Below are 24,551 nucleotides of genomic sequence, written 5' to 3'. Positions count from 1 at the left end.
CCTGTGCAATGTGGAGGGGGAATGGGGTGTAAAAGCAGCATGAGTTTGGGGAAGACAGAAGAGGAGGGTAAGGGAAGAGACTGCAGACAGAGAGAGTTAGGCAGCGCAAAAAGCATTCTGCATCATTCACGTTCTATGGTGCCTCAGCATGTTTACTTAGCAACTTCAAACAACATTCCTTGTCAGGTTAATAATAGAGGAAAGAGAGTATGCATGCAAGAAAATGGTTTCAAGTACAAGCTACATTCATAAACCATGCCATTCTATCTAAACTAAACCTGCAAAAGAATTCCGTTGGAGTTTTAGACTGAAAAATGCCAGAAGCGTCAAACTTCCAGTTGTTTCAAAGAATTCACAGAACGTACATTTAACACCATAATCGAGGATACTGCACAGCCATCTGGGAAACACCCAAAATATTCGACCAGGGAGTTGGCCTCATAAACCATGATTGGCAAGGCTACAGTTGGGAAATGGAAGTCAGGTCAGGAGTGAAACTTTTGCTGTAGCCTGTGAATAAATATGTAGTACTCTAATTAGCCCCTGAAAGTGTCAGGCAATACTTGTACCTTGGATGGTCTGCTGAAATGCTTTTATTTCTTCAAAAAATGATTTTTTTACTTGGGCATTTTATGTGGAGATGGGGCACTACCCACATTGAACATTGTCAGGTGACGTGGTAACACACACAAAAAAGTTATGGCACATTGTCAGGTTTTAAGTATCCTCAAGATAGACATACTCTGCTAATCTGATGTGTTGCTAAGATCCCAGGGTCTCCAAGTCAGACACACCATTTCTGTGGAATGTTGTTATGCGCTAAGTATTCCCGAGCCAGACACAATCTGTTGCTATGATGTGTCACTAGGCTCCAAGTAACCCCTTATGAGACACAACACTATTGATGTGACATGTTGCTAGGCTCCTTGTAATCTCAAATCAAACATATTCTACTGCTATTGGCTAAACACAAAACCCAAATAATTCTGTCAGATGCGCGATGACATGGAACTAGTTGCTCCTAGATAGCCTTCATATTCACTGAATGTTATTCAATTAGATCAATGACTACTTTCATAATGTAAAAACCATCTAAATTACAATAGTGACATAATGAAACTGCAATAAACTCATCTCGGTTGTTTTCAGCAATGTCCAGCTTTCATTCTCTCAGATTATTAATACAGAGAAGTTGCATTTCACTTTCAAATCTCTCTTTGTTCCAATGTAATGAATTGACAAACAGTTCAATATTGGTAAAAAAAATAATTACTTGAATGTACATCTGTAGACTTCAGCTGTGTGACCTTTGAGTTTGAGAGGTCACTAAAGAAATATGTTTCCGGATCTGAAAGAAACAAGCAGCAGAGGAATGGAGCAAATTTTTACATGCATTTATCGCTTAAATAATTTAAATGGTGATAAATGTACTTTCAATAACATCAGTAAGAGAAGTTTGACACTTTGGCATTTTATATGCACACTAACTTTCATCCAAGTTAACAAATATCATGCAATACATCCACTGCTGACTGTCTTTGTAGAAGTGTGTTCAGTGTCCGACTGCTTTAGAGTCAAATTGGCCACCAATATTCACACAGTAGGGAGAAGGTGGTACAGTTAAGGTTTTTTGTATACTTGTACTTTGCATAACCTCCAATCCCATGGCATTAAAAATACATTGAATGTTTTAGGCACAGACCCAATTCTCTGAAGGTCGCAAAAGACTGGGGATCTCTATCGTCAGATGGTGTCATATCAGTTCCTGATGCAGTTAATACCAGACAAGGCTAATAACAAAACATACAACTTTGGCAGGTATTTACCAACAGATACACAGAATGGAATCATTTGAGAAGTATTAAATGCTGCAACAAACACAGACCTTTACATATAGTTATATGCCATTTAATTTTACTCATTTACATTTCAACCCTTCATTATTTGAACTTGTAGAATTTTCTTAAACCCTTAATTATGAAAATGATAATCTATGTGAACACTGTCTGAAGTTATTAGATGTAATGAAGACAAACACAATTATTTTGTTATTATAGGAGTACTGGCTTATCAACTTATCCTTTAGAAATACCACGATTATACAAGTTATTTATGCAAAACAACATTAAAAGATATGCATATTATTTACATTACATAAATTAGTATTTAAGGGAAAGTTTTTGACAATACACAAATATACAATAGCACACAGCATAGACTGGAATCAATTTACGAGGTACATTGTTAAAATTAATGCCTAGTTCAGAGCTTATTATTAAATCCAACAGATTATGACAATTAGTGTTCTAAAATTCTGCTGGTAAATTCAATGGAAATTATTTTCCAGCCAATCATGGGTGACAAAAATGGGAAGGGGAAAGAAGAAAGGAGACTCTTTGCCTCCTCCAGTGTTTAGGATCAGTAACCTTTTCTGATTGTGTGATCTTTATCTCTTCTTCTAGTCGCTTTCTTCTCCCTTATTAGTCATAAGCAGTTGCCAAATTTAAATAGGCCCTTACTGTTAAAAACAATAAATATTACATTGAGGTCCTGGCATTTCAAAATATTAGTCTGATAGAATTTTGTTACATTTAGGAGATTTGCAGTCAGTGTATCTGTGTAAGCATATCAAACTTCTTATTCTGAAGCTTCAGAGAACTTTACAGTTGCGTAAGAGAATTGGAAAGAACCTCCTTATCTTTGATCATTTCTGTAATAAACACCCAATGACACCTAAAGAAAATGGCTGTTGTAAAGCTTTAAAAATCCAGAACCTAGTTTTATGGGCTCAGAATTCATTATTAAAGCAGCCAGATAATTAAAACAATTTGCACTGATACACCAAAAAAAATCCCAACATGCTTCACTATTAAACAACATTTGACATCAAATCACAGAAGACAGATGACAAGCACATGCTTGAATAAAAAGGTTTTAAAGGACATATCAAAGGAAGGTGGAGTGATAGAGCAGCAGAGGATGGAGAGGTGAACTTCAGATCTGAAGGCCTAGTTGTGAACTAGTCAAGGCATGAACATTAGTTATTGAGTGATTAAAATCCTGAACCCCAATATGTTAGAACTGGAAAACTGTAAACATTGAGGATGTTTTTAGTTCTGGCTAGAGGAAATTACACATAATCGAGGGGAGGTGGGGGTTGGGGGACACCAGAGAGAAATGTGAAAGAAAACAAGAAATTTAAAGTTGAAACTTTGCCAGACAATGTAAGTCAGCAGACCCAAGGTAGAATGGGTTTAGTGAAAGTAAGGACGTGGGCAACAGAGCTCTGAATGAAGCTAATATACAGTGGAAGATGGGAGGACTGCCGGCATACCATTGGAATAATTAGTACATTATTGACCATTTTGAGTAGAATCCTTTCCCAGTGACAATGAATTGGAGAAAACCTGGTCACTTCTTAAACTCAATGTTTGTTTTTCTTTCTCTTTCTAAGGCACTGAATTACAATGGAATATATATCTACAACTATCCATGTGAATACATAGAATTTTGTTTACAGGTTATTCATCAGAGCTAAATTCAATCTTATCCCCACACAATAGTGGGCGGCACGGTGGCACAGTGGTTAGCACTGCTGCCTCACAGCGCCAGAGACCCGGGTTCAATTCCCATCTCAGGCGACTGTCTGTGTGGAGTTTGCACATTCTCCCCGTGTCTGCGTGGGTTTCCTCCCATAGTCCAAAAATGTGCAGGTTAGGTGAATTGGTCATGCTAAATTGCCCGTAGTGTTAGGTGAAGGAGTAAATGTAGGGGAATGGGTCTGGGTAGGTTGTGCTTCGGCGGGTCGGTGTGGACTTGTTGGGCCGAAGGGCCTATTTCCACACTAAGTAATCTAATCTAATCAATATGGACACATAAGAATTTATCAGCAGAAGCCACCAGATTGGAAGCAGCAGAAATACCCATGCATTCAGTTTCAGGGTGGCAGCTTTTCTGATCGATTTTAACCCTGACTGATTTCTCTTCTCATTGACTTCAATGCAAAGGAAAATCAGGTGAGATGCATCGATTTCAGGAAACCAGCTACCTAGAAGTAGCAATGGTAAAAATCAATGATTGATTTTGCCTTCTCTTGTGCCTGGTTGGAAAGTAAGTTGTGTCCTAGTACATGAATCACAAAACGTTAGTGTGCCATTACAGCCAGGCATTCAGAAGGCAAATGGAGTTTTGGTGTTTGTTGCAAGGGGAAAGGAACACAAAAGTAAGGATATTTTTGTACGGTTTTACAAGGCATTGGTGAAACCACATCTAGAGTACTATGCACAGTTTTGGTCTTCTTATTTAAGGAAAGATGTAACTGCATTGGAAACAGTTCAGAGAAGGTTCACATGATTGATTCCTGAGATGAAGGTGTTATGGAGCATTTTAAAGACAGAGGTAGGTAGATTTTTGAATCATAGGGATTGGAGTAGACAGGAAAGTGGAGCTGAGGCCATAATCAGATCAACCATGACCTTATTGCAGAATGGAGCATGCTTAAGGGGCCAAATAGCTTATTCCAAATTTATGTGATTTTGTGTACGTATGTGTCTGCAAGCATCATTTGCTTATTCGGTCACTTCCAACCTCAATTCATCCTTATCTAATGGCAAGCACACATACTGCTGGAGATTAGAGTAAAGATTAGAGTAGTGCTGGAAAAGCACAGCAGATCAGGCAGCATCAGAGGAGCAGGAAAATCAATGTTTCGGGCAAAAGCTCTTCATCAGGAAAAGCAAATTGTGACAAACTGTAGTTTCCTGGGCTTTCTGCTATGTCAGCATCAGTTGATGGTTTGGATCTGACCACTTGTTTCAGTCATTGGAGTGCAAGTTAGGTAAAGGAGTGGCAAGAAAACTAATCGACCCTGTTCCCCAATATAGAACAACTAGCAGCTCTCTGAAGCAAAATAAAGGCACTTTAATCTGTGTTGAAAAAAAGACCCTTTTGTTGATCAGATATCTGAAGGCTCAGATAGTATGTTACTGAAGAAAGATATTGCAAAATGGTGGAAAAGGAAACCAAAATGCAGTGTGTAAATTACTCCAAGGTTAGATTTTTACAGTTTTCCAATGGTTGGAGTAACAAAGACAAGAAGGAAGCCCACAATTGAGATCCTGGTAAAGAATGAGTTAGAATAAAGATTATGATGAAATTGAGATTGATTGTGCTGAGTGAATAAAGAAGGAAATGGCTTTCAATACTATATTAGCAATGACATAGATAGCTGGAAATGCCTCCAAGCTCAAACAATAATTTGGAATAGTACAAAACTTTTAAATCAGGACTTAAAAGAAACTAAGTGCGCCATTAAGGAGCTCCAAATAAACTGCAGTCAATGGGAATCAGTGGAAAACTCTCTGCTGGTTGCAATCATACCTGGCACAAAGGAACATGACCGTGGGGGTTGGTTGTTGGAAGTCAGTCACCTCAGCAGGAGTTCCTCAGGGTAGTGTCCTGAGCCTAACAGTCTTAAGTTGCTTCATCAATCACAGTCCATCCATCATAAGGTTAAAAGTGGGCATATTCACCGATGTTTGTAAAATGTTCAGGACCATTCACCACTCCTCAGATAGGAAAGCATTCCTTAACTAAATGCAGCAAGACTTTGGTAATATCCAGGTTTGGTCTGGCAAGTGGCATTCATGCCAAACAAGTGTCAGTTAATGACCATCAACAACTAGGGAGCTTACTATTTACCAGGAACTGAACTTGGTTAGCCACTTATGCACTGAAGGACTACTGCAGTGAGTAACCTAGCTCCTGACACCCCAATGCCTATCCACCATCTACAATGTAAAAGTAGGAGTGCGATGGAATACTTCACACTTGTCTGGATGAGTGCAGCACCACAACGCTCAAGAAGCTTGATACCATCCAGAACAAATCACTTGATTGTCTCCACATCCACATTCACTCTCTCTTCCATCAACAACACTCTGTAATAGCACCAAACACCACTGACAAGTCTCAGTACAGAAATTCACCAAGGCTCCTGAGACAGCATCTTCTGAGCACCTGACCGCTTCCATTTAGAAATACAAGGGCAGCAGATACACAGAACACCATCACCTGCAAGTTCCCTTCCAAGCCATTTGCCATCCTGATTTGGAAATACATTGGCCCTCCTTTGGTGTCTTTGGGGAAAATAAATCCTAGAATTCCCTCTGTAACGGCACGTTGGCCTACCTGTAGCACATGGAATGCAGCGGTTCAAGCAGGCAGCTCACCACCACCTTCCCAAGGACACTTAGGGATGGGTGATAAATGCAATGCCCACAGCTTGTGAATTTATGTTAAAAATTCTGAAATTATTAGAACCAACATTTCCTGATTTTCATTTTTAGAGACACACAGTTTTTCAGAGAATGGAAGGGCTTTGACTCAAACTGTCCCGACAAGAAAACACATCTGTAATGTTGGAAAAATATGTATGTTTCATAAGGATGTGATACAACATAATCTACACCTGTGAAGAAAGTAGTCATGATTTGGAGATGCCGGTGTTGGACTGGGGTGTACAAAGTTCAAAATCATAACACAAGGTTATAGTCCAACAGGTTTAATTGGAAGCGTACTAGCTTTCGGAGAGTCGCTCCTTCATCAGGTGATAGATGGACTATAACCTGGTGTTGTGTGATTTTGAACTTTGTACACCTGTGAAGTCTGTGTTTTACAAACTGTTCAACAACCACACAGAGAATGTGAATATTCACACACAATATGAAGTTGCAAATGACGTTACAAATGTGCTGCAAGTGGCTAGAGTGCTGACTAACAAAATTGAAACACTGCACCATTCTACTCACTTAATAACAGAAAATTGCAACCACTGGGTACAATAATAACTGAACTCCTAAACCTGGACAAAATAAAATGAAGCAAAATAATATTGACAGGCTCATTTTAGAGGAATTTGTAGCAGGCAAATTTTCTGTTCTCTGTACAACCAGCAAAAGTATTTTTATACTTCAAATAACCAAGACAAATAACTTGCCAAACTGGTATTTTCAGAAGGTTGCTTTAAACCAGGAATTGACTTTCTGCGGGAGCATGGATTTGAATACAACCCAAGACGACTGGAGATAGACTTTTTTTTAATTGCGAGTAAAAATCCTGAGTGGACAGTCAGTGCAGATCATGGGGAATATAAATTCACAGGGCATGAAGCACCCAAAGCTTTCTGTTCATTAGACAATGCTACGAGAGATATTATAATGGCAAAATTGAGGGTAATAACCTGCCAATATGATGCAGTAGGTGAGATTGGAACAATGTCAGTTGAATTGGCCATGCTAAATTGCCCGTAGTGTTAGGTGAAGGGGTAAATGTAGGGGTATGGGTGGGTTGCGCTTCGGCGGGTCGGTGTGGACATGTTGGGCCAAAGGGCCTGTTTCCACACTAAGTAATCTAATCTAATCTAATGTTACAGTTACACCAGTGCCACCAGAGTTATGCTGTGCATGACCTGCTTGATGATTTTGTTGGGGCAAACTGAACCCTAACCTGCATTATTCAAAAAAACCCTTAATCGTTTAATTAATTGTAAGGAAAAAAATAGATTGATTACTTTTGTGGTTTTTAATTATCAGATCTAATTTATTTGACATCCTTAGTAAACAGTGACAAAGGATTGACTTTCCACTCATTAAACAATTTAGTTTCTACTCAGTGGACAGCCTTGACATTCTATTCTGCATATTTGTTCTAATAAAGTAAGCTTGACGTCTTGAAGCTATAACTGTGGCCCCTCCAGAATTTGCACTCTGCTATACAAGGTTTGATCCAGTAATAAAAATTCCATTGATTTCTGGGGCGTTCCACAAGTATCACAAATGGAGAATACAACAGACACTCAGAGATGTAAAATATTGCCGTCAACGAAAATCTTAATTAAAACTAGAAAATGCTGGAAATGCACAGCAGTTCAGGCAGTCTTTGTGGAGAGACAAATGGAAGTAACATCTTAGGTTGAGGAACTTTTGTCAAAACTGGCCAAACAACAGACAGCAATGCAGTGAACAATAGTGGAATGGTGTTTTTATTCCAAATGAATATTCAACATCTACAATACCTTTATTTGGAGAAAATTCTGTCTCTAGGGGAAAAAAAAGTTTAAAAAAAAAACATGTATATCACGAGGTCTGACCACATCATTAACTCAGTTTCCCTAATTTTGACTATGCTGGATTACATCAGATAATTCTGATTTCCACAGGTAGACTTGCCCACTAAATAAGCAAATTTGACCAATGCTGATTCTGTTTCTCCTACTGTTTACTTGAGTTATTTTCAATCTTAATTTCTATTTGCATGGATCAAATTATTTTCCTTCTAAAATATAAAGACAAATACAAAGCTTCAAAATCTATTATGTCTTCAATTGTTTTCTTTACAGTTAGCTTAAGATCAAATTAATATCAAAACTACTTATTAGCAAAGAAATTCATATGGTTAGAATTTCATACCTTGTCCATGAACAAAACTAGAACCATGTCAGAAAGTATTAGCATTCTAAGAAGCTTTGTCCATTGCAAAATTGGCATGCTTCTCGGCTTTATCAGTACTATATCTATACTCCTTCATAATCACTGGGTAAAAATCCTGAAACTTCTTATACTGTTGAGTATGCTTAAGACTGCCCAATCTTCAGCAGTTCAATAAGATGGTCCATCATAAATTTTCAAAGCTCCTGATGTCTCATGGATTTAAGTGCCATTGTTGTGCTGCCCCTCCTGGTTAATACTTGAAATTAGATCTCTGTTTTGAAGCAGTGGTGAGATTCTCACTCATTATACTCAGTAGCACAATGACCTCAGTGAATTTAAATCCCAATATTTTACAATTTATTTTTATAATCTACATACTTTAATAAAGGCAAGTCAGTACAAAGTGGGATATTCCAACTTTTAAACCATTGTCTAGATGTAATCTGTTTGGCTGAGAGATGCAATCAAGGGGTTTGCCACAAAAATCCAAGTCAAAGAAGCACAATCGTGGGTCGTGTGGTATAGTGGCAGTGTCCCTACCATTGAGCCAGAAGACCTGGCTTTAAGTCCCAACTACTCCAGAGGTGAGCCTTAGCATGGATAAACAGGTTGATTAAAAACAAAGAAACTCTAAAACTAGCAAAAATAATCATCCAGGTCTGTCAAACAATTACATACAAGAACTGGCACAGCAATGATTTTCTGACACCTATTGAATACCTTCCCCAAGAAGATCTGCACTGGACCTGATGCATTTAGCACACCAACACAGATGGCCAGCAACTAGAATCCTCTGACCATGTGCGAAAAATGGTAGGAAGTTCATGAATGCTACAAAAATATTAAGAAGATATCCTTGTAATACAAATGTAAAATCCAAGCTGTAGTCTGGAAATATAAGCCCTTTGGAATGGTTACTTCAAGAGAGGTTCTATATATTTTTCAAAAACCCTAATACATTTTAATTCCCTCTCCCAACTCAGAAGACAAATGGGAGATTGAGTTACTTCACAATATGCTTGGAAAGCAAGCACAACTGTTAAGTCATATTTTAATTCAAAATATTGTGCTTAGTCTGGAGCCTCCACCTTTGTAAGAATACATAGATGCTGAAGAAAATCCATCAATGTTTCACTGGCGTGATTCATCTCTCACGAATGAGATAGGATGAGAAACTGGGTAAAACTTGTTTATGTTACCTGAAAAAGAGGAGATTTGGATGGGGTAGGGGGTGTTGATCTGGACACAGTGACAGAAACAAGCAGTTTAAATTAAAATTTAAAATTCATACTAAACTAGTTCAGAAAAAAAAAATACAAAGGGGTGACAGAAATCAGAATTCACCCTTGAAGGCAGAAACACTATAAATAGAATATTCGAAGGGGCAATGGGGATCTCGGCTGTTGGCTAGAGTCAGCAAGAGTCCCACCTGGCATCCTTTTGGGAAGGTTTGCTTAATTAGGTGCAAAGATCAGCAGCAGGGCCCTCTTCCCAATGGTGGTCCACAAGGAATAAATCATGAAACATGTGAATGAGATATACTGGTCAGACTCCTCTTGAATACTTCAAAATAGCACTCCAGTTCAATCAGTACATTCACTTCCAAGTATTGCTGCTTTTTTACCTGCCTTTTCCCTTTGAGTGGGCCCCACAATCAGGCACTGTGTGTGTTTGAGCAGGGAACCACTCCCCAACCATGTGCCACCCCACCCCTGCATAGCCCACAAGCAACCCCAACAGCGTTTACTTTCCTGATTCTTGCATGGCAAGTCCCTGGCCACCAGATCCCTGGTGAATACCAGCATTAGTGAGCTAGGGCCCTTAAGCGGGTATTATACACCTGTAAAAAGCATAACAGGAAGGTTATCCTTGGATCTTCCCACCACAGACTTAATTAGAACTGAGGCAGGAGAATAGCGGGATTTCCAGCTGCCAACTTCTTGGTCTTTAAATGCACCTCTGCCCCAAAACTTACCATGCAGGTGAACAATAAATTCCAAGGAGAATGAATCATATGGAAAGAGGGGTGTTATGGGATTTAGAATACTAAGTTATTAAATAGATACATCTTTCATATTACAGAAAATTATTTGACAATGGAATTGCCCCTAAAATAATTTTATTTGGAATAACATTTGGTGAGCAGAGAGAGAAAACTGATATTTCCTGTTGAGAGCTTCAGTTAAATTTTAGTAGACTTGTGCACATTCATCAGGTCAATTGCTTGCATTCATAAGGGAGTAATTTTCATTTAGGTCGAGAGCTGTCTAATACCTAGAACAAAAAGTAATATCATTAATACTCCAGCCTTCCTGAATGAGCTGAGCTGCAAACCTGAATGATGAACTCCCGCAATGGTTCTGTCGGCTGAAATCAAACTGAAGCCAAGTCAGCACTTTCTCTGCAGAACTTATTACTTGAAAGCACTGCTGTTTTTTTTCTCTCTCTACGATGTCTTCTACCTCGAAAAGACAAATCATCTTGCCCTCAACCTGTCATTCACCTCAGCCGAATTGTCAGCAAAACTGTTGTACTATAGCATGTTTTTTTTTAATATGTGTGATTGGCAGCATTTTTAAAAATATGTATATATTGTTCCAAGTACTTGCTATTCTCCAATATATTGACAAGATTAGCTAAGTCTCCTGAGCATGTCATATAATACAACTAGTTGTAGAGCTTGATATGTGTTCAGAATACTATTATGAAACCAAAGTAGATCTGCATGCTTGCAGCCGTCACAGTGCAGCAACCAAATACTTATGAGTAGGCAACAATGGTTGAGATTAGATTATTAGGAAGGTGAGGAGACAAGCAGAAATCAATTGTTTGGTTTGTTCAATAAGAGTCAAATGCAAATATTTGTTTACGACAAACACTATAACGGTAGTGACTAATTTTACAGATTTGCATGCCAATCATATTAGTTAAATTATAAAAAAGACATATATGCTTACAATTAATTTCTAATATAACTATCTAAAGCTTACAGCATTGAAATACCTCATTTGGCTCAAAAGATCTATGTTATTCCCAATTTACTTCATCTAATCCTCTAGGCTCATTGCTCTATTCCTTTCTTCTTCCCTCATTTACTCACCTACTTTCTGATGAAATGCACTCATATTCTACATCTCAAGTATTCCCAATGGTGGCAAATTCCACTTTCTAATGATTCTCTTGAGTGAAGAAGTTTATTTTTTTTACTGGGCTCATTAGTGACTCCTTATACTGTTGTGTAAAATGCCTAATTCAGGATTGCTAGGCAAGAGGGTAAAACCTTACCCATCTCCATTGGAGCAAGTAAAAGCAAAATGTGGCAGATGTTGGAAATGTGAAATGAACAAACACAATGCAGGAGAAACTCAACAGGTATGGCAATATCAGTATTGAGAGGGAGAAAAGCAGCAAGTTAATGTATAGTGGACTCAAAATGTTAACTCGGTTTCTCGATACCGATGCTGCCAGAACTGTTGAGTTTCTCCATCACTTTCTCTTTTAAATCTCACCTTATCAAACTCCTTTATAATTTTGAAGACTCTATTAGATTAGTCCTTTCTTTTCTAGAGAAGATCCCAAATCAGTTCAGTCTTTCCAGATAGCTGTTTCCACTGACTTCTGGTATCAGTCTTGACTCTATACCACTTTGTAATATGCAGACCAGGTCTGTGAATAGTATGTCAAGTGTGATGTTATGTGCCAGTATATTCTGAACTTTGAACAATTATTGATATTTTAGAATTAACCACAAGAGGCTACAAAATATTCTGGTTTGAGGTCACCTGATTTATTCTGTGGATTTGAAACCACACCCCAGATTCAAGAGGGAGCAAAAGGAACCTTTCAGACTGCTATTGATTCAAAGCATTTTCCTGAAAGTAATTCAAAAGGGTACTTTCTGACTGAAAGAGTCACTCAGAAACTAAAACACTGACTGTTTCAAACACTCAAGGTGTGAAAGCAATCACACAGGATGTATAGCGAGACTTAATCACCACCTTTGCAAAAGGACTTTACACTTGAAAAATGTCACATGCTGAAACAGTTTTATTTCTGTTTGCTTTTAAAAACAGAAACTGTTCTGCAGACAAAGTTGAATACAAAAGCCATCAAAATAAATGCAAGTTAACTAAGCAACCAAAGTGATAAATACTTTAAAATTGGCAGAACAACTCCTCCATGATTTTCCAACTCTATTCACCTGAGAACCAACTTCCTACAGAACTGGCTAGAAGACTGCAGTTTACTGAGAATCTACTGCTTTATAATAGCTTTACTTTAACTAAAGCATTAACTCATCTAAGAAACAACAGGCTTGCCACAGAAGAGTCAGGCAATCATAAACCTGCAGAACTTTGTCATCTTTGGCATAAGCAAATCCTTGTCTGGAATAGTTCGATCCTCTCCTGCAGAGAGGTAACTGAATCCTGTGCATCATGCTTCTTTGCCTGACCGAATAAGGGTAGTTAACAGTAATAGAGCCTGAAAGTGAGAATAAGGTTGTCTGTTAAGATAGAAATAACGATAAGTAGTAGAAATCAGGTGAAGATACTTACTTTCAGAAAAACCACAGAAGTACCTCAAGTTGATATAGTTGATGTAGCACACATAAAATCAAGTTAATTTATTCTTCCAAATAAAATGGCTATTTGACCGAGTGTGGCTGTTCTCTTGCATTCACTTTGCTCAAACTCACAGGTTCACTCTGCTCAGCAGTCTAACTGATTAGACTGGCCTTGGAATTCCAGTGGAACAATTTTAACCATGATGTACACTCTTGCTTTGGATTGATTAAAATAGCTGACTGATTTTCATTTTGCTGGAGGACAAAGTGATAACATTTATTGAATGAAGCATTTATAGGTCTAGTTTACATTGAGAGCTCTTCAGCTATTCTTCAACATCATGGCGAAAAATCACTGTTACTAATGCCATCTGATGAAAACTCGAGACATTTATATTTTATTATCTGTTATTTTAGCAGATGAATTAGCCTGATTAAATAAAGATAAAGGATTGTCATACAAAGTCATTGAGTTTTCGTCTACTAATATCTGCAGCAGTAATTTATAGTCTTATTTCAGTACTCCTTTGATTTTTTTTTGTTCTACTTGTTATTACAGTCATTGATGATTTAGTTAGCCATGACCAACCACCCATACATTCTGACTGAATTATTATTGAAGCACTTAATTAATCAGTGCATTCCTCACAATCCGCAGAATTCAAGCACCCAGAACTGTCAAGATAAAAGCTCATGTTGAAAGTTGTGAATGATAATTAAACAAGAGGCCAGTCTGAATTGTTAATTACAAGCTCTGGGAGTCAGATGGAGTGGGCTGTGGGGTGTGGGGTGTGCATTGGGGTTGGGAGTGTGGGAAGGCAGTAAGTCGACTATTTCTTGACTAAACAATGAAATTACACATACTACAGTGAACGTTGATGGCCCAAGAGTTACTGAATTTCATTCTGAGGGAGTCATGGGATCTCAGTTCCCTGCCACAAAGGTCAAATAAAAGCAGCAAAGATGCATTTTGGATTATTCAATAAATTTACATATTAATTTCAATCAATTCATTTTCATTTGACTTTGTGTGGGGTACATCAACTATATCAACTTGAAGTACTTTCTGCTTTTTTCTGAAAGTAATTATCTCGACCTGACTCCAATTTCAATCAAAATATCAAGAGGACATAGCGCTGCCAAAATACTCAATAATTTGACCTTTGCTATCGATGTTTCTTCTAACTGATCTGCAAGAAAAGAAGAACCCACTACTTTCAGATAGATAAATATAAGTTAACCTTTACGATGTTAATCATAAGATTTTTCCATTCAACATTGTGAAATTTCACTTGATTTGGCAGAGGGAGGGTTAATTCCAGTACGTATCAATCTTTCTGTTGTAACTGACACCAATAGCAGTAGAAACCATGCTAATAGATCTCTTTTAATAATTGATGGCATGTTGTGCTGGAGTTGCACAGACTGGCACAGTTATGATATAATATCCTGTGGTGCCAGTTACAAAGTGATGCCTTCAAACGGCCCCTGGAGTAAGGTATCAGATTCTCTATTTTCTGGCACTATTTCAACAATATTACAGTAAATATTTATAAAATGAGTGAGCAAAAGCACTGGATTTAATGTTTGAGGTATGTCCCGAAACCTTCTGATTGGGGAATCAGTAAAGCGATTAGGAATGTGAAATTTAAAGTCCTCCCGGAGAAGAGTTTGGAGATGGGGGAAGGGCCCTATAATCGGATAGGAAGGTGCTGGGAGTAGACTGTTACTTTCCCAACTCTGCCTCAGTTAAGTCCATGGGGAAAAATGCTTCCTGCCCACTGCCATTTGAGGCCGTCTCTGCTGCAACTGGTATTTAACCAGCAGTGGATGGGGCACTCACAATATGTGATTTGTATAATAGTTGTTTGTGGGATGTTCCAAAAGGTGAAGGTGCATGGTCATACATTCAAAGGCACTTAACACCGGAGTGACATGCCCATCATTGGGAAGCAGGGGACCTACTGAGACCAAACTCTGACACTTGTTGCTGAATTCCCTCTGTCTGTTGTGATTCCCTGCCTCACCTCACTTTGAGGCCTCGGGTCCATCACTGATCGGGAGCCTCTGGTGGGAGCACTGCTGGTTCCTGTCATCTACTACCTGCAAAGGAAAGCTGTTGACCTCTCAGACAGCAGGATTTCAGTCCTGGAGGAGTGGAGGGGGGAGGGGGGGGGGGGGGGTGGGGGAGAGAGAAATCCATGATCCTGGGAAAGAACCATCATGAATGTGCCTGATTAGCATTCAATATGGCAGCTCTGTCCCATAGAAGGTGACATAGAACTCTTGCTGCTCTCCAGCTGACAGGAGAGATCACCACTGCATGGGTGAAATTGCATTAAATTACACAACACCTTGCAAGCTATCAAACTTATTAGATTAATTTAGATATATCTGACCAGGTGGTCAGGAACACTATCTTCTATTATAAAATACTATTAGGAGAGATTTTACTTTACAATATGGATGATAAAAATGAAAGCCTATTCATGAAGAATGGGATTATCACTCTTTTACACATACCATGCTAAGACAGCGAGATTCTCAATTTGACAATCAAACTATGAATTGAAGCACAAACTGCCACCTCCTGAATGAAAAGGGTCACAATCAGAAAGGTGACCCAGTGATCAGTTAGAGATGCCATGACAGATCAAGCTGCGTCACGACTACATCTTCTGAAAACTGATCTTTATAATTAGAATGCATCCATCTCTTTGATAAAACAGAGCATCACACATACATTAATCTATTTTATGTCATAACAGGAACTCTGCCTGCCCTTCATGATGGCGCTTATCATTTAAAAGTAAATACAGGTAGTTTTGCAATAAAGCTAGAAAATGTTAGGAAAGACGACAAATTAATCGGTAACCCAGTGAGAAAGTTAGATTAATGAATTGATTGTACTTCTTCATACAGACTTTAACCCACCTTTTGTTTTCATATGCTCATGCTGACCTGATCTGATGCTTTGTATATTGCAAGCAGTTTTTGTTTCATTTCATCTCTCCTTTTGTCCTGTTCAATTTGTCATTTTGCGATATATGATAATGATTACTTCTCTCTGTATCCTTTCACCTGGTATTCCTTGGTTCACACTTTCATTCAAAAATATGGGTCTGCTCAATAACCCATTCTCTTTCAGACTGGGAGAGTGTGCAGTGAGTCATCGTCGCTGTGAAGCAGACAGAGTGAGGGCCAGGAGGAGTGAGATAGAACAGGGAGTCAGAGCTGCAGTCACTGTGGCAAATCACAGATGATATCTGGACGCTTCTTTAGGAGGCAGACACACTCCTTTGGCTAGGGCTCCAGTGATTGATAAACTGGAAAAACAATGCCATTGTTCAAGGAGGGTAGACAGAAATCAGGAAATTTAGGCCAGCGAACCTAACTTCTGTCATTAGAGAAATGCTAGAGTCTGTTAATAAGAAGTATCAGGGCACTTAGAAAAGCTTAATCCAAACAAACAGAGTCAACATGGATTTGAGAAAGGGAAATGATGTTTGGCAAATTTGCCAGAATCTTAGAGAAGAGGGCGGAGGGTGGGGAGCAGAGTAAAAGGTATCCAAATTCGCTGGTGGTACAAAAATAGGTGGAAAGGCATATTATGATGAGGACATAAGGAATATACAAGGTGTTGAGTGAGTGGCCATAAACGTAGCAGATGGAGTTCAATGTAGGAAATATGTGGTCATGCACTTTGACAGGAAAAATCAAAAGGCACACTATTATTTAAATGGAAAGAGATTCCAGTAGTGGGAGCACAGAGGAATCTGGGCTTCCTTGTGCATGAAACATGAAAAGTTAGCATGCAGGCACAGCATGTAATTAAGAACAAAACTAAAAGCTAGGACTTGATGGTGAAGGGGCTGGAGTTTAAAACCAGGGAAGCCTTTTTACAATTGGATAGGATGTTGGTGAGGCCACACTTGGGAGCACTGTGTATAGATTTGGTCCTTGTATTTAAAAAAGGATATATGGACACTGGAGGCTGTTCAAAAGAGGTTTACTAGGTTGATTGCTGGGATGAACGGATTCACTAATCTAGAGTCGCTAGATATATTAGGCCATCATCCATTATAGTTTAGAAGAACGAGGAGTGATCTTATTGAAACATTCAAGATTTTGACAGAGCTTAACACGATTAATAGTGAGTTAATGTTTCCACTTGTAGAACCTAGAGGACACTGTCTATTTATTCTGTAAATCAAATTCAAATCAGAGATATTAAGGAATTTCCTATTACAAATGTTTGAGATTCTCCAGCTGACAGAACTGTGGAGGCTAGATCACTGAAAGTAGACCAACTTCTGAAGTCGAGGTTAATCCTGGGGACAAATCTGCCATACTCTTGACAAAATACTAAGGTAGGTTTCAGGGGCCAAATGGCCTACTCATGCTCCTATTTCTTATGTTCCTACATTCTTCCTAAGCTGATAACTTGCACTATTCTCAGAAGATGGGTTGGTGACCCATGGACAGGCCAGCCATTATTGCTGTCTAACCAATCAGCTGTTGAGTTGCTATCTTTGTTTGAAGAAATGACATGCCCAAATTTCTACTGATTGAGTTTGCAAGTACTTTCACAGCTACATACTAAATTTGGTGATCTGTAACACCCTGTGAGCATGATCTTTCTCTTCTCATGAAAGAAGGGTATAATGGTAGCCATCATAGTCACAGAGCAAAACAAATATCAAGGCACCCAAAGCTGTTGATGCTCCACCCTTTCAGGCATGTCCCAAAGGCAATGTATGGCATAATTGTAGCTCAATTGCTTTGTTTAAATCGAAGTCACAGCTTAATCAGCCAAGTGCACAATTTGAGAGCCTTGGGCCATTTTCTGGTGAGTGACACTACATTCAATGAGTTAATACCATTTTATTATTATCTGTGAAATATTGGTCTCGTTGAGTAAGATTTCCACTTTGGCTTATGTATAATACAACTGTAAATCCATATCTAAATGAATACATTTATGATTTTGTGCAATAAAAATCTTTTGCACAAAATGTAACCTAACCTGCCTAAAGTGCAAAACACAGTCATTACTGGACTACTTTCTTCAAGCTGATTAGGTTAAAGATGGGGACAGTATAACAATACAGAATAGAAAGGTTAATGGTTTACATACAAGTATGGAAATATCAGCTACCAAACCCACTTCAACCACATTCTCGGAAATCTGAGAATCACGTGGCATTGGATGTATAAAGGTAAAAACAAGGGCTGCAGATGCTGGAAACCAGATTCTAGATTAGAGTGGTGCTGGAAAAGCACAGCAGTTCAGGTAGCATCTGAGTACCCACTGGATGTATAAAGGAAGCCACCTCAGTTCCTCAATTTACAGGATTTATATAAATGAGAAAGATATCAATTCATCTCCAAAAGGGACACTCCATTGTTTCTTGAATAATTCCAGAAATGTTGTTGTAATTTTGTCACCCAAAGGTCCATTGCATATGTTACTATTTTTTTGTGTAAAGATAAACTTCCACTGACATCAGTCTAATATGTGTCTGTTCCTAGTCACTAAGAGGTACAGTTAGTAAGTTTGCAGATGGCACAAAAATTGGAGGTGCAATGGACAGCGAAGAGAGTTACCTCAGATTACAACAGGATCTGGAACAGATGGGCCAATGGCCAGAGAAGTGGCAGATGGCGTTTAATTCAGATAAGTGCGAGGTGCTGCATTTTGGGAAAGCAAATCTTAGCAGGACTTATACACTTAATGGTAAGGTCCTAGACAGTGTTGCTGAACAAAGGGACCTTGGAGTGCAGGTTCATAGCTCCTTGAAAGTGGAATCACAGGTAGATAAGATAGTGAAGAAGGCGTTTGGTATGCTTTCCTTTATTGGTCAGAGTATTGAGTACAGGAGTTGGGAGGTCATGTTGCGGCTAGACAGGACATTGGTTAGGCCACTGTTGGGATATTGCATGCAATTTTGGTCTCCTTCCTATCAGAAAGATGTTGTGAAACTTGAAAGGGTTCAGAAAAGATTTACAAGGATGTTGCGAGGGTTGGAGGATCTGAGCTACAGGGAGAGGCTGAACAGGCTCGGGCTGTTTTCCCTGGAGAGTCGGAGGCTGAGGGGTGACCTTATAGAGGTTTACAAAATTATGAGGGACATGGATAGGATAAATAGGCAATGTCTTTTTCCTAGAGTCGGGGAGTCCAGAACTAGAGGGCATAGGTTTAGGGTGAGAGGGGAAAGATATAAAAGAGACCTAGTGGGCAACTTTTTCATGCAGAGGGTAGTACGTGTATGGAATGAGCTGCCAGAGGATGTGGTGGAGGCTGGTACAATTGCAACATTTAAGAGGCATTTGGATGGGTATACGAATAGGAAGGGTTTGGAGGGATATGGGCCGGGTGCTGGCAGGTAGGACTAGGTTGGGTTGGGATATCTGGTCGGCATGGACGGGTTGGACCGAAGGGTCTGTTTCCATGCTGTACATCTCTATGACTATGACTCTACATAAGGTACCTCCACAAAAGTCTTTTTAAGGAGAGGTTCTGCAGTGCTTTTATATAGTTGCTCCTCTTACATTTGGTTCAATGTTGTGACTTTATTTTGGAACTTGAATCCATTCTCTCTTGCTTGATGAGTAGAATTGGACACAGCATTTCTTAAAGATGAATTGCCAGAACACCACATCATGTCTTTTTTTTATTTCAACTTCCACTTGTATTCTGGTTAAAAATCATGAGAAAAAAATGGGAAGTGTGCTTAACAGACAGCTAATTCACTGCTCTCAATATTACACACCTGCTGTAATTGAAAATCCTGTCACTCCTGTTCCATTTGTACTGTATTTAACATAGGCAATTTCTTGTTCATGTCTGTAGGGAAATAGAATTAGTTTGAAATGGAAGCAAGAAAATGGAGTTGTAGCATTACTGCTCAAAAGGCCCCAGTTTCTGAAAGGGCAAAAAAAAAATTCTGAACTAAATGAAAATCTCAATTTTCTCTTCTGTTGCTCCAATCACTGATATATTTTGCTTAAGTCATTTTATAGGGTCTGAAGCTGTTCTCAGATATAATTATCCGTCCAGATTGAGGATCATCTGCAAATCTGGCCAGTTTATATCAAGTTTCTGAATTCAAGTTTCTCCTGTAAAATGAGCAATAGTAAGGGTTTTGATATCATATTCTGGGATGCTCAACTCAGCACTTTCACCTTCTCCAGAGAACAACAGCAACAAGCCCATTTCCTATCCTTCAACCAATTTAATTTGAATCCTCAAGTTTACCTTGGATCCTGACTCCTTTTGCACTTAAATAACAGCCTTTTGTGAAGAATATCTGTTTTCATTGAGAAGCAAATTGCAGTGTTTGAGAAGTTTGGTGTAGTCTGATATGGTGTAGTCCAAGTTAATGTGCAGTCACAGAGACTCTCTCCTTACTTGTTAACTAGTTTCAATTTGAACTTAGAAACCTAGCTGTGAATTCATACTAGACTCCACTTCAATATTGTATGACTTTTTGTTTTTTTAAACCAGAACTCCAGGGCATGCCTGCAGTTGTGCTAGAGAGTTTTAAAGCTGTCTATATTAGTCTAGGCACATATATTTTTTGTAAAAAGAGAGGAAAATTAGGAAGTGAAATTACAATTCAAAAAGAACATAATAAAGTTGCACAGAAATATTAAATAACATATAATTAACTTCTTTATATGGAAAATTTATGAAAATAATTTCTAGGACTATCCATCTCAGTGTGTATAACAAAATATTTTTATACAATAACCAACAGTTTCAGTTAAATAATTTTAACATGCTTATCATTTATCAAAAGAATCCTTGGTTTTTCATAATAGTCTGCTTTTATAATCAATCTCAGTTCATCTTATACAGTTTGCTGCAAAGTATGATTCCATACTGTGTTTTAAACAAGTGCAATATTATAACACTGATTATTAATTTTAAAAATCTTACAAAAACAAACAAACAGTCACATTATCTTCCAAAAACATTTATATGGAGAAGTAAAGTAATTATTAATAGCTTGCTCTGTTAGATTTTCTCCAGAGTTGGGAGTCCACAACATTTGATGAAAAATGCAACTCAGCTGTAATGTGACCAAGACTGGGAATTGGTATGATTAAGCCAGGCAGTCAATATAATCGAAGCTGGGTTTACATGATGTAGAAAAAAAAACCTAACAGTATCAGCTGTAGAAATCCTTTACTGTCAAACTATTTACAAAGTGAAATATAATTAAATTGTCTTTGGTTACATTAAAGTCAGTATTTCACCTGGTCTCCTTTGTGTGAACCAACAGAGTTATTCTGAACCTGACTGGCTACATCTTCTTAGGTATATATTTAGTCTGCCTTTATTAGAGTCATAGAGATATACAGCATGGAAATAGACCCTTCAGTCCAACCCGTCCATGCCGACCAGATATCCCAACCCAATCTAATCCCACCTGCCAGAACCTGGCCCATATCCATCTTAACCCTTCCTATTCAGACACCCATCCAAATGCCTCTTAAATGGTGCAATTGTACCAGCCTCCACCACTTCTTCTGGCAACTCATTCCATACACGTACCACCCTCTGTGTGAAAAGGATGCCCAGTAGGTCTCTTTTATATCTTTCCCTTCTCACCCTAAACCTATGCCCTCTAGTTCTGGACTCCCCCACCTCAAGGAAAAGACTTTGCGTATTTACCCTATCCATGTCCCTCATAATTTTGTAAACCCCTCAGCCTTCGATGCTCAAAGGCTATAGCTCAAATCCTCCAACCCTGGCAACATCCTTGTAAATCTTTTCTGAACCTTTTCAAGTTTCACAACATCTTTCTGATAGGAAGGAGACCAGAGTTGCATGCAATATTCCAACAGTTGCCTAACCAATGTCCTGAACAGCTCCAACACGACCTCCCAACTCCTGTACTCAATACCCTGATCAATGAAGGAAAGCATACCAAATGCCTTCTTCACTATCCTATCTACCTGCGACTCCACTTTCAAGGAGCTATGAACCTGCACTCCAAGGTCTCTTTATTCAGCAACACTGTCTAGGACCTTACCATTAAGTGTATAAGTCCTGCTAAGATTTGCTTTCCCAAAATGCAGTACCTCGCATTTATTTGAATTAAACTCCATCTGCCACTTCTCAGCCCATTGGCCCATTTGATCAAGATCATGTTGAAATCTGAGGTAACCTTCTTCGCTGTCCACTACACCTCTAATTTTTGTGTCATCTGCAAACTTACTAACTGTACCTCTTATGCTCGCATCCAAATCATTTATGTAAATGACAAGAAGTAGAGGACCCAGCACCAATTCTTGTGGTACTCCACTGGTCACGGGCTTCCAGTCTGAAAAACAACCCTCCATCACCACCCTCTGTCTCCTACCTTTGAGCCTGTTCTGTATCTAAAAGGTTGGTTCGCCCTTTATTTTGTGAGATCTAACCTTGCTAATCAGTTTCCCATGGGAACCTTGTTGAATGCCTTACTGAAGTCCATATAGATCACATCTACCGCTTTGCCCTCATCAATCCTCTTTGTTACTTCTTCAAAAAATTCAATCAAGTTTGTGAAATATGATTTCCCATGCACAAAGCCATGTTGACTATCCCTGATCAGTCCTTGCCTTTCCAAATACATGTACATCCTGTCCCTCAGGATTCCCTCCAACAACTTGCCCACCACCAATGTCAGGGTCACTGGTCTATAGTTCCCTGGCTTGTTTTTACCACCATTCTTAAACAGTGGCACCATGTTAACCAACCTCCAGTCTTCCGGCACTTCACCGGTGACTATCGATGATACAAATATCTCAGCAAGAAGCCCAGCAATCACTTCTGTAGCTTCCCACACAGAGTTCTAGGGTACACCTGATTAGGTCCAGGGGATTTATCCACTTTGGACATTTTTCAAGATGTCACCATCTATTCTCCTACAGTCTATATTTTCCATATCCTTTTCCACAGTAAATACTGATGCAAAATACTTGTTTAGTACCTCCCCCATTTCTACAGCTCCATACAAAGGCCGCCTTGCTGATCTCTGAGGAGCCATATTTTCTCCCTAGGTTACCCTTTTGCCCTTAACATATTTGTAAAAACTCTTTTGGATTCTCCTCAGTTGTATTTGCCAAATTTTACCACTAAACAGAAAGTTAGATCATAACGGACAACATGTATAACTTCTGCAATCTGAATTTGGATCACAAAGGTTTCAGAATTGAATCTTTTCAACCTCTGCCTACTTCTCCTATGTCCGAATACACACATTCACTTCAAGCATTTTCAGGCAGACCGAAGTAAGCAATCTTAATTGTAGAACTTTCCAAGATTGCTATTCTTAAATGATGCCAGAACGAAGTTAATACTTCTCTATTTCAAGGGATGGCTAGCTAGCTGCAAATTTGTATTACTGTGAATTTGAGAGAAACAATGGGAATTTTTAAACTATTATAACTTTGCACTCAAATGTCCATATCTTCAACTTTCAGAACTAATGTTGGGTAATAGAAGCCTCATGGGACAAAGAGGGGGGATTCAGAATGTGATGCTTCCATTCTGGCGCTCAGTATTTAAACCTCAATCCACTCCATTTACTTTGTCTGTAATTGCTTCTTGCAGGAGTGAGAGAGAGAGATGGAATTTTACTTCAGAGGACTTTCTTGTGCTTCTGCACTTGGCCTAGATGGCGATTTATAGGGACATCCCACATAGGAGTTGGTCCTGGCTGCACATCTCTCTCTGTGTAATGTCCGTGCTTGGTGACTTTGAAACATTTGATCCTCTCAGGATCATCCATGACCTATAGGCACTACGGTAAACAAGATGCTTTCCATAGTGAAGACACTTTGAAGTAGTATTAGTGGAAGACATTGGCGCAATCTCGACTGGAAACACTTAGAGACATTCTACGTGATTCTTGCCAACATTTGAAATACTCATATTGCGTATTTTCCTTTGAAATTCCCACAACGTTAGTAACTTACTCCCCAGCTCTTTCACAGTCCCCTTTTTGGCAGACTATATGACTCCTCTGGATGTTCCCCATGTGCTGACTGCAATGCAATAAGTAGTATAACAATATTTCTGCAGACACAGAACAAGAGAAATAACAGGAAAGTACACAAAATGAATTCAAGAAAGAAGGAAACAGAAATAGAAGAATTAAGAGAATGAAAAGTAGAAGTGGAGGAGTAGCAAGCCAGACACTTCTTTATTTACACCCACAATATCCTTAATTAGAGGGGTGTGGGTGGTTGAGTTTTTTGGCGAGCCTCAGATTAAAAAGAACCAAAACAAAGTGAATCAGACAATTTTGATGATCTGTATTACAGAACATCATTTAAACTGAATGACCCACGAGTTAAAAGTGAGCGTTAAAATATAAAAATGAAATAAAATTTGCACTAGAATGTTGGGATTTTACTCCAACTAAAAAGAAGTCCCACCCACACTTAGAAACACAGAAGATAGGAACACGAGTATGCCATTTGACCTCTCAAGGCTGCTCTGCCAT

The 24,551-nt window shown here is 38.8% G+C and overlaps 1 protein-coding gene across 9 annotated transcripts in view; it reads right to left on the bottom strand.

Moving 5' to 3' along the window:
• The window catches only part of nfia (nuclear factor I/A), a 732,272-nt gene that overhangs the window by 119,067 nt on the left and 588,654 nt on the right, over positions 1–24,551 (bottom strand). For 5 of the 9 annotated variants that reach the window (XR_011961149.1, XR_011961150.1, XR_011961147.1 and 2 more), the window contains one exon: positions 1,274–1,348. The exons of the other annotated variants lie outside the window; for them this stretch is intronic. Coding sequence is in view for 1 of the 5 variants with exons in the window: in XM_072574236.1 (XP_072430337.1) it covers positions 1,274–1,348 (75 nt within the window). In the remaining 4 variants the exon portion in view is untranslated. The remainder of the gene's footprint in view (positions 1–1,273; positions 1,349–24,551) is intronic. 9 annotated transcript variants of the gene reach the window in all.

Source organism: Chiloscyllium punctatum, chromosome 7 (genome assembly GCF_047496795.1).
Source record: "Chiloscyllium punctatum isolate Juve2018m chromosome 7, sChiPun1.3, whole genome shotgun sequence".
Lineage (NCBI taxonomy): Eukaryota > Metazoa > Chordata > Chondrichthyes > Orectolobiformes > Hemiscylliidae > Chiloscyllium > Chiloscyllium punctatum.
This window is presented reverse-complemented; position numbering and strand designations above follow the sequence as displayed.